Source organism: Diospyros lotus, chromosome 1 (genome assembly GCF_014633365.1).
Source record: "Diospyros lotus cultivar Yz01 chromosome 1, ASM1463336v1, whole genome shotgun sequence".
Classification (NCBI taxonomy): domain Eukaryota; kingdom Viridiplantae; phylum Streptophyta; class Magnoliopsida; order Ericales; family Ebenaceae; genus Diospyros; species Diospyros lotus.
Window position 1 is genome coordinate 8,727,639 of NC_068338.1, and position 11,901 is coordinate 8,739,539.

Genomic DNA, 11,901 nt, shown 5'->3' on the forward strand with positions numbered 1-11,901 from the left:
TAGCTCAGAAGGAACAATTACAAGAAAAGCATTACAGTTATCTTTCATGCATAGTCACACGACTCACACAACTTCACAAAGAATATGTACTTCAATGATCTTAGAACCCAAGTATACTTAATCTTGTTTATAAGATATTGCCTATTCCAAATCAAAGACTCAATGTTAAACACAATAGAGAACCCAAATGCAAATCATGATTCCAAATAACAAGTTCTTCTTATTTTATCTTTCACAAATTTTCTCATTTAGGGGTTGGCCATTTATGCACCTGATATAAGTTTTGCAAAAAAATATTTCAGATCAAAAACACCCAAGCAAAACAATAGCATATATCAACAATTAATAATTCCACCCCCAAACTTATTTAACCCATTGTCCTCAATGTGAAAGAAAAAGAAAAAGGAGAATGAAAAATGAATACTCCCCTGGCCACATAATTGAACACTATGGATACCCAAGCCAGTCCAAATTGAATTAGCTTTATTTTTCTTTCTTTTGAACCTACACATCATCACAAGTATGGGTTATTGGTCATATTTATTAAAAAAAAATGAAAGAATAAAAATAGAATGGAAAAAGAGCTTGGGTTGCCTCCCAAGAAGCGCTTGTTTATAGTCATTAGCTTGACTGTCTTGGAGACTCTAGTTCGGCTCTTGCAGCTGAAGGACTGAGTTGCCCTTCTCGAATCCACCATCTTCATAGTGCTTTAGGCGATGTCCATTAACCTTGAAAGGTTCTTCAGTGTCCTTGAAAATCTCCATAACGCCATAAGGATGTACCTGGTTAACAGTGAAAGGACCATACCATCTTGATTTCAACTTGCCCGGGAAAAGCTTGAGCCTAGAATTGTAGAGAAGAACTTTCTCCCCAATCTTGAACTCTTTCTTATTAATATGCTTATCATGCCATCTCTTAGTCCTATCCTTCTAGATCCGTGCATTCTCATATGCTGCTTCACGACATTCCTCCATCTCATTAAGTTGCAATCTCCTATTAGTACCTGCATCTTGCCAGTCAAAGTTAAGAAATTTTATAGCCCAATATGCCTTATGCTCTAACTCAACAGGAAGATGACATGCTTTTCCAAACACTAGCCTATATGGAGACATGCCAATAGTAGTTTTAAATGCAGTCCTATATGCCCATAATGCATCATCAAGCTTGAAGGACCAATCTTTCCTAGATGCATTTACAGTTTTCTCAAGAATTCTCTTTAACTCCCTATTGGAAACTTCCACCTGGCCACTTGTTTGGGGATGATAGGGTGTAGCCACCTTATGGGTTACCCCATACTTGCGCAAAAGAGTATCAAATTGCTTATTACAAAAGTGTGTGCCACCATCACTAATGATGGCTCTAGGTATGCCAAAACGTGTAAAAATATGTTTCTTTAAGAACTTGACTACCACCTTGGCATCATTAGTAGGACAAGCTATGGCTGTAACGCCCCGCTCCCACTTACGGGAGTTACTCGTGAACAATCACCCGAATTGTCCACCTGCCCGGCCTTTGGCAAAGGGTGGACCATGTTTCAAGACGAAACGCCCTAGGTGGGAACTAGGCTCGTCCTTCCCTTCCCTGAATCCCAGGATTCACTAGCAGAATTGGGCTTTAGCCACACCGCATTGGCTATAAAGAAAATCTCATTCGGACGCCCAATCGCCCTTTTCTCAATTATTTTTAATTCTTTCCCATCTAAGAATTTTCACCGGGCTCCATAAAAGCACCATTTAAATCAATCCCTTGATTGATTACCAAATTTGGAGGAAAAACTCAAATTTTTAATTTTCCAAAATTTCGGCATTTTCTCCAAAAATGCCCGAAAAATCCCTTTATTTTGAAAATTCCTTCGGGGCCCAAAATCAATTTATAAATGCCTCTTAATTTCCCAAAATTCCAAATTTTTAAGAAAAATTGGCCGGCAGGGCCTGCTGGCGCGCCCGGGGCCCCGCTGGGCGCTGGTCGCGCCAGCCGCGCGCCCACGCTCTGGCACGGCCGCCCGTGCGCGCGCGGCCGCGGCAGCCCGCGCGCGCACAGCTGCCCAAGCGGCCCTGCCCGCGCGCAGGCTGCTTCCAGCAGCCTCCTGCTGCCTTCTTCACTTCTTCCCCCCCCCCCCCCTTTTTTTTTTCTTTTCTTTGGGCTTTAAAAACCCATAATTTCCAGAAAAATAAACACCCTTAAATTTTGCCTCAAATCCTTCACTTTTCTCATTCCAAAGCCTCATTTCATAAACAAAATCCATCTTATTTTTATTTATTACAACATGCCTCAACATATGAAAAATACACTTCACCAAAGCTTAGGCTTCAACATGCCATTGGACAAAATCCAATACCTCACTCTAAATGGAAACATACATTTCCAAAATATAAAATACACACATGACCTTAGGCTTGAATAAGCCATCACCAACCAAACAAGTTTACATCTCATAAATCAAACATAACAACATAGGCTTCCATAAGCCATAACATGCACTTGAATCTTCTTTCCATGCTTCTACATGCCATTCCACCATTTCCTTTGCTTTACCATGCTTTCACAACCTACATGTGAGGGTAAAAACCTCATGAGCTATTAAGCTCAATAAGGGTGCAATGCAAAATAAATATGAACATAACAAGTTATATGATGCCAAATGCATGCAAGTGTGGCTAGGTTTCTTTGCCTTCTCAACCCTCCAAGGTTAGAGGCATCAACCCACCATTTCAACCATGTTCTCATACTAACCTATGGCCATAAGTCTCGTGAACATAAAAGAACATGCCAATGCAACATATACATTTATGAAACATATTTACAACCCATTGCAAGGCCACCCTCCCATGGGGCCAACCCTTACCTCTTCTTGAATAATTAAATCTTCACTTCAAGAGAGCTTCCAACATCACTTTCTCCTACCTAAAATGGCATTTCAACAAGCCACTTAATCTTTGCATACAAGCACACCAAAAATAAGGAGAAGAAAGAATACTTGCCTTGATTTTCTTCATCATCTTCTTTCTTTCTTCACTTTCCCTCTATGTAGACTTCTTTCTCTTTCTTTCTTTTCTTCCCTCTTCATTTCTACAAATGGCCAAAAGGGAGACAAGTCTCCCACACTTGCCTTTTTATACTAGTTTTCCCATATTTCAAGAATGCATCCTAGCCATTCACTAAAGGCATAATCCATGTGCTTAAGGGAAAACTAAATCTCAACCATCCAAATTAATAAACAAGACTTCTCTCTTGGAGAAAACACAAGAAGCACAATCCATGCCATTTAGTCTTCTTAGATCTCCACCCTTGATCTTGTCTTGAAATCTCAAAAATAGAATTTCTTTTCTATTTATTTAATTTGGTCATTTTCCCCCATCACATGAGAGACCACTTGAATGACATAAACACTTTCTTTCTCATTTAATAAAATCTCCATATTTTCCAAACATTAATGGATGACCTTTTTCCCATTTTCTTTTTGCATTTATTTAAATCTCATATTTTTCCAAGGCATTAATGGTGACCATTTACCATTTTCTTTTGGATTTACTTTAATCCATATAATTATGCCTCTCATTAAATGCTTACAAGACCAATTAACATTTCTTTCGCATTTAATTAATTCACCCAATTATACTTGAACCACAAATGCCAAGTGTCACAACAAGACACTAACCTTGGCTTCCAAGTTTAATCTCATCTCTCCAAGTGACATTACCACATTAATTCACAACTTAGGGAAAATATAATTATTCTCCTCAAATAATTTAATATCCACCATTTTCCCTATTTCCAAAATTAAATTTCCTTTATGGAATTAAATTCCAAAATTCCCAAATACTCTTTGTGAATTTATTTATCCCATATATCTCCACATAAATACCAAATTGGGATTTTTATTTACTTACACACCTAATTCCACATAGGAATTATTTTTAATTTATCAAAATACCCTTTTATTGGATTTCTCTATCCAAATTAAATACCCTTCTCATGGGCATTCTTAATCTCAAGGATCCATCACCTTCTCAAGGGTATTTTTGGAAGTTTTCTTACTTCCTTTGCTATTCTCTTAAAATCGATTACACCGGGTGTTACAATGGCCTCCACCCATTTGGACACATAATCCACCGCAACAAGAATATATTGATTTTGAGAAGATTTAGGAAAAGGGCCCATGAAGTCAATACCCCAAACATCAAACAACTCACAAACTAAAATATTATTCAATGGCATCTCATTCTTCCTAGACAAATTTCCAACTCTTTGACACCTGTCACAAACAGAAACATAAGAGTGGGCATCCTTGAAAATAGTAGGCCAGTAAAAACCAGATTGTAACACCTTGAATGTTGTTTTGGTAGGGCCAAAGTGACCTCCTACCTCCTTGTCATGACAATGGTGTAGAATCTGACTTACCTCCTCCTCAGGAACACACCTGCGAATTAACTGGTCAGCACAGACCTTATATAAGTAAGGCTCCTCCCACAAATAATGCTTAGCTGTAGAAAGTAATTTCTTCCTTTGTTGATATGAAAGATTAGGTGGAATAACCTTACCAACCAAGAAATTTACAATATCCGCATACCATGGTAAAGGTGAACTCCTAACTGCATATAGGTGTTCATCAGGGAACTCCTCTTGAATAGGGGATGGGTTCGGCTCCGCCATGATTGAAAGCTCCATTCGTGACAAGTGGTCTGCGATAACGTTTTCAGTCCCTTTCTTGTCTCTAATCTCCAAATCAAACTCTTGAAGAAGCAAGATCCATCGAATGAGTCTCGGTTTCGCATCCTTCTTAGCCAACAGGTACTTTAATGCCGCGTGATCTGTATACACAATAACTTTGGATAAAATCAATAAGAATGAAATTTGTCAATCGCAAAGATTACTGTAAGAAGTTCTTTTTCTGTAGTGGCATAATTTTGTTGTGCTTCTGTGAGGGTCCTGCTAGCATAATAAATGGTCTGAAACACCTTGTCCTTTCGTTGGCCTAAGATAGCTCCAACTGCATTATCACTGGCATCACACATAAGCTCGAATGGAAGTGTCCAATCTGGTGCTACCATTACAGGTGCCGTGATCAACTTCTCCTTCAGGGTATGAAAAGCCTGCAAACAATCATCAGAAAAGTTAAAAGGAACATCTTTGGATAATAAGTTAGATAAAGGTCTAGCGATAAAGGAAAAATCCTTGATGAAACGTCGATAAAACCCGGCATGTCCTAAGAAACTCCTCACAGCCTTGACAGAAGTAGGTGGCGGCAACTTCTCAATCACCTCCACCTTGGCACGATCCACTTGAATTCCCTCATGGGAAACCTTGTGTCCTAGCACAATGCCCTCTTGCACCATGAAATGACACTTCTCCCAGTTCAAAACTAGGTTAGTATCCTCACAACGCTATAAAACCAAAGACAGGTTATGTAAACAATCATCAAAGGAAGAGCCAAATACAGAAAAATCATCCATAAATATTTCCATGAAATCCTCAATCATGTCATGAAAGATTGCCATCATGCAACGTTGAAAAGTCGCAGGTGCATTGCATAAGCCAAATGGCATCCTCCTAAATGAAAAAGTACCATAAGGGCATGTGAATGTAGTCTTCTCCTGGTCCTCAGGGGCAATGGCAATCTGGTTGTATCCTGAATAACCATCTAGGAAACAATAGTAATCCCTATCTGCTAACCTTTCCAACATTTGATCAATAAAAGGGAGGGGATAGTGATCTTTCCTAGTGGCATCATTCAGCTTCCTGTAATCAATGCACACTCGCCATCCTGTGACTCTCCTAGTAGGAATCAAATCATTCTTTTCATTTGCAACAACAGTCATGCCACCCTTTTTTGGTACTACTTGAACAGGACTCACCCAAGAACTATCAGAGATGGGATAGATAATACCTGCATTAAGAAGCTTGATCACCTCTTTCTTAACCACGTCTTGCATCATTGGGTTGAGCCTTCTTTGTGGCTACACGGTTGGTTTGTAGTTGTCTTCCATAAGTATCTTATGCGTGCAGATGGAAGGGCTTATTCCTTGAATATCTGATATGGTCCAACCAAAAGCTCTTTTATGCTTCTTAAGCACTTGTAACAACCTTACCTCCACGTCACCTGTCAAAAAGAATGAAATAATCACAGGTAAGGATGAAGAACCTTCTAAAAATGCATATTTCAAATGAGATGGAAGGGCTTTAAGCTCAAGTAAAGGTGGCTCTTCAATGGATGGCTTGGGCGGTTTCATCAATGGTCTCTCTAGCTTCTCATATCTCGGCCCATGCTTCTTAGTATAGGTTTGGCAGGAGGGTGAATTTGCTTCCAACATCTTGACAATCTCCTCATATGCATCATCCTCTCCACCTGTAGTAGTCGTCTTTACTAAACAACCCTCCAAAGGGTCTTCAAACCTGTCAACTTGGAAGCAATCATGCACAACATAGTCAATAACATCAAGTCTATAACAAGTTTGGTCTTCTGCTAGATGCTTGAGAGCCTGAAACACATTAAACGTTACTTGGTCATCTTGGACCCTCAACACAAGTTGTCCTTGCTGGACATCTATCAAAGCTTTACCTGTAGCTAGAAATGGCCTCCCTAAAATAAGGGGAACCTCAAGGTCCTCAATCATATCCAAGACAATGAAATCAACTGGGAATATGAATTTTTCTACCTTTACCAAAACATCTTCCACAATACCTTTTGGATGCTTGATCGATCTATCCGCGAGCTGCAAAGTGATTGTGGTAGGCTTTGGTTCTCCCAAACCTAGTTTCCTGAAAATAGTTAAAGGCATGAGATTAATACTAGCTCCTAAATCACACAAAACTTTATCAAAACAAATATCACCAATAATACAAGGGATAGTAAAACTCCCTGGATCATTAAGCTTTTGTGGCAACTTGTTTTGCACAATGGCAGAGCATTCTTCACTCAGCTTGACTGTCTCAAATTCTGCTAGCTTCCTCTTGTTGGCTAAAATATCTTTTAAGAACTTGGCGTAGCTAGGTACTTGTGTGATAGCATCCACAAATGGAATATTGATGTGCAGCTTCTTTAACATCTCAAACAACTTGGCGAATTGCTCATTTTGGTGCTGCTTGAGTCTTTGAGGGAAAGGCAATGGTGGCACGTACGGCTTGACATTAGGATCTGAAAACTTGATTTTTGGTGACCACTCATACTCACATTTTGCTTCCATCTGGTTTGTCCTTCTTTGTGTTGTCTCAGTTTCTTTTAGTTTGGTCTCATAAGATTCCCTTGGTGGAACCACTTCTCCTTGGATCATCCCCTCTTGCTTGCTCACTGGTTTACTTGCTTTGGGTGGATCCTACAACTCCTTTCCACTCCTTAGCATGATGGCATTTGCTTGCTCTCTTGGATTGGTCTCTGTGTTGCTTGGTAGAGAACCTTGGGGCCTAGAAGAAAGCATCTTGGCAATTTGCCCAACCTGTACCTCCAAGTTTCGAATAGATGCCTCCTGGTTTTGAAATTTAGTTTCCATACCTTGGAATCTTGTCTCAGCAGTATTTACAAACTTGGTCATCAACTCCTCCAAGCTTGGTTTCTTTTCTTGTTGTGGCTAGAATCCAGAAGGTGCTTGATGGTTTATGGCATTATGATTGCTCCATGAGAGGTTAGGGTGATTGCGCCATCCTGGATTGTAAACATTGCTGTATGAATTATGTTGTTGACGATGGAGATTCCCTACAAAGTTAGCAGATTCTGACACATTTGCAAAAGTATTCCCCATTTGGCACTCTACTGAACCGTGTCCTACTGCTCCACATAAGTCACAAGTGATGCTCCTGGTAGGCATGGATAGGTTGCATAAATTGTCCAACTTTGCATTAAGGGCGGCCACTTGAGCAAATAAAGAATTGATGTTGCTCACTTCATGTCCTACTATCGGTCTCCTCATTGGTAACCTGTCAGCTTGCCATTGATAACTATTAGACGCCATTTCATCCAACAACTCATAAGCTTCATCAGGTGTCTTCCTCATAATGGTACCTCCTGCAGCTGCATCAATCATAGAACGATTAGTATAAGATAATCCATTATAGAAAGTTTGTACCTGAAGCCACACGGGTAATTGGTGGTGTGGACATTTCCTTAACAACTCCTTGAAGGGCTCCCAGGCTTCATACAATGTCTCCATCTCAAACTGCACAAAAGTAGTGATATCATTTCGCATCTTTGCAGTTTTTGATGGTGGAAAGTACTTAGCTAGAAACTTCTAGGCCATAACATCCCATGTGGTGATAGAACCTGGTGGAAGTGAACTCAACCATGCTTTCGCCTTGTCTCTCAATGAGAATGGGAACAATCTTAGGCGTATAACATCATCAGAGACTCCGTTATGCTTGAAAGTATCACAAATCTCCAAGAAGTTGGCGATGTGTGCATTTGGGTCATCATTAACGGAGCCACCAAATTGAACCGTGGCTTGCATCATTTGGATGATTGCAGGGTTGATCTCAAAGTTGTTAGCTTGTACTGCCGGCCTATGAATACTTGAGGCAATGCCAATAACGGAAGGTGATGCATAATCCCTTAATGACCTCTGGGCTCCTATATTTTGATCTTCTTCTTCCATAATCTCTTTTTGTTGGTTATTCAATCTATGAAATGTTCTTTCAATTTCCGAATCAAAATCTATCAACTCAGATTTTCTAGCACGGGTCATCCATGAGATCCACCTAAAATAAATAAATAAATAAATTAATAAATAAATGAATGAATGAATTAAATAAATAAATAAATAACTATAAAATTAAAAAACAGAAATTGATTCCAGATTAAAGTAAGAATTGCAAATCTCAATATTGTTAACAAACAGTCCCTGGCAACGGCGCCAAAAACTTGATGTGCCTAAAATGCAATGGCAAGTGCACCAGTCGATCAAGTAATAGAGTGAATGAGTAAAGTATCGTTCCCACGGGGACTGTTGAAACAAGTACCGAAACAGAGCAATCCTATTCTTTATCTAGAAAAATCAAATTAGAGATAATATCAACTAACTACAAAATAAAGACAAAATAAAGTAAGAAGAATACGACGTATTGAAAATAACAAAATAAAGAACAATCGGATAGGTTAAAATAGAGAGTTAGGATAGCTAAGGTATTCAATTCACCTATGAGAATGTTGTAATCCTTACCAAATAAGTTAATTAGATGGATTTTACTTACATGTGATGGCAGAATTTCATAACTTATTTATTACCCTTTGGTCCAGGTATAACAAAACTATCGCTAATCACTAATTCTACACTTGGTCCATGTAAAATCAATTAATTAACGACGCATTAAGTTTTGTGAAATTCACTAACTCAAATTACTAATTCAAGCAAATTCAAGTTACCGCAAAGATGAATATTCATACTTGGTCCGTTTCAATATCCAATCCAAGTTATGTGATATGCAAAGCTTAACATAGAATTACTTGGTCTGTATCATCTATGTTCATAAAATCATTTAACAGGTGATCAGGCTGTCAAAACAATAATAACCATATCACATAATCACATGAAATAAACATAAATCAAATTAACCAAAAATAATATCAATCACAACATTGTCTCGTGGCTATCTCGTTACCTTAGCTAACAATAAATTTAGCCAACCATAATAATAGAAATCATCATAACTAAATTCCAGAAAAACATAATTAAAATCCAAGAATTAATTTAAGAACAAAAGAATTAATAATCCAAGAAATTAATTAGAATTCTTCTTCCCCAAAATTGATGATTTCGGTGGTTGTTTTGCTTTTTTGTGCGGCTGCAATTTACTCCTTAAGTCCCTCTGTGCGCGTCGTGCTTCCTGTCTTTCAGTTCCTTCAGTTCCGCTGTCGCCCACCAATTTCTTCTTCAATTCTCTGTGCGTTGCTGCCCTCCAAAAATCAAATCCTGTGTGCCATGCAGCAACTCCAAATTAATCCTCTGCTGTGCACCTCTTCAAGCTCAATCCTTCAGTCCGTGCGTGTAACACCCCAAATTTCTTGAGCGTGTTTTGACTTAGGATTTCGAGAATATAAAAAGTTTTCATATCACAATAGCTATCATACATCACACAATATCCCAAAAATCCAAATTTACACCTTCTCAGCTTAACAAACCTAATAATCGAATAGCTAAGACAGACGTTAAAATCTCTAATGCGGAAGCTAGATCGAACCTGATATGGTTCACAACCATAATACTTTATTTATCATAAAATTGTTCAAGACGTTTACAAAATGAATTACATGGACATCATCTCTCGTAAGATATAACTGAACGTCTTAAACATATCCAAGACATACATAGGTTCGCATATAAATGAAAATATTCTAAACATGCTATAGACAGCAAACTAAACTTATTCTTCAGCTACCTCCTTTCCCTTAGAGCCGCTCGTCGAACCTGGAACGTTTGAATATTTCAGGGACATAGTCCAATTAGAAGATGAATCTTCTAGCGAGAAACTCCAAAAAAAAAAATAGTTTATATCGATGCATGATCAGGTATAAAATGTATGAGAAGACAACGAGAACTACTCCGAAGTGCCTCGTGAACATGTTAGCCTCCTCCAACGAGAGCTTTCTCAATGGCGCACGCATAGCACCTCTCTGGAGGTCCCTAACCATGTCACTTCGGCCCGACCTTATAGCACTCATGCAAGCACCACATCCGTTGTCCCTTAGGCTCACGATCTTCCCCACGAGAGCTTTCTCGATGGCGCACGCATAGCGCCTCTCGAGGGATATCCGACTTTTGCCCTCGGCCAACAACAAATAGGTACAACAGTATGGCCACACGAATTTTATAAATGCAACAGTTAAAAAAAGCCAACAGCATATATTTTTCAAAAAAGTACAGTTCATATATGCAACATGATTTCACGTAAGAGAATAACAAGCGTTTATGTGTAAGAACTTCACGAAACACGTCTCATGCAATAGAAGTCTCTCATAAGAGAATAAAAAATAGGATTTAGAGTATAGGAGTCTCACCTTGTTGGTTTATCTCTTAAATGGTACGGTTTCACTGCAAACGGCCTAGGTTTCTGTAGAAAACACATGTTTTGGTAAACCTAAACTCAAATATTTTTACATAAGGTTGAAGGGTATTAAATTAGGGGTATAAATAGAAACTTTGGAGAAAAATAAGCCCCTCACGCGCAGGCATTTTTCGGCGCGTGTAACTCACGCGCAGGCAGCAGATTTCAGACAGCAACGCCTCGGTTTGGTATTTCGGTCATATCTCCCTCGTTTTAACTCCGATTCGACCCCCGTTTGAACCTACGCGACCCTCTCTTCCCCCTTTACAGGATTATCAAAAAAATCGGACTTACCTTGCTTTTTTGCTAACTGATTTTGGTGAATTCCGGCGAAGACCCGCAACTCCAACGAGGCTCGTTCTCCGCCGCTCTCTTCCCGCTTTCTTGCCGAACTCCCTTCTCTCTCTCTAGAGCAAGCTCCTCCTCTTAGAGTGCTTCACTCCTCAAACTTGGTTGGAATGATTTGTGAAGAACCCATGGTGTCTTTTTATAGATTTCTCCAACCAATCACATTATGCCACTTGTCAAAATCTTAGCCATGGACTCCAAAGACTCAAAGCCATAATTGAGTGGCTTTTGAAATCCAAAACTAGAATGAATTGAACTTTTAGAATCCAAGTTAAAACCCCAAACTTCTTTCAAATAACACTTTGGCCCTTATTTCAAGTCCTCAACTTCAATCTTTTACCACATAAGCTCTTAATTTCATCCTTATTTCGTTTGGATAATTTTCTAATTACAATTACACCCTCAAACATCAAATTTATCGAGATACTTAAAATCCCAAAATTAATAACTCAAAATTACTGAATATATATAATTTTTTGGAAGCCCCTTACCATCATTCGGTCTTTTTAGGCTACAACTTAGCTT

The 11,901-nt window shown here is 38.9% G+C and overlaps 1 protein-coding gene and 1 non-coding gene across 2 annotated transcripts; one reads left to right on the forward strand and one right to left on the reverse strand.

Moving 5' to 3' along the window:
* Positions 1 to 5,957: 5,957 nt before the first annotated feature.
* Positions 5,958 to 7,271, reverse strand: LOC127798941 (uncharacterized). The gene has a single exon (XM_052332635.1). The coding sequence runs from the start codon at positions 7,269 to 7,271 to the stop codon at positions 5,958 to 5,960; it is 1,314 nt and encodes a 437-aa protein (XP_052188595.1).
* An 805-nt stretch (positions 7,272 to 8,076) lies between these two features.
* LOC127793618 (small nucleolar RNA R71) lies at positions 8,077 to 8,183 on the forward strand. The gene has a single exon (XR_008021459.1). It is a non-coding gene; the product is annotated as a small nucleolar RNA R71 (small nucleolar RNA).
* Positions 8,184 to 11,901: the final 3,718 nt, after the last annotated feature.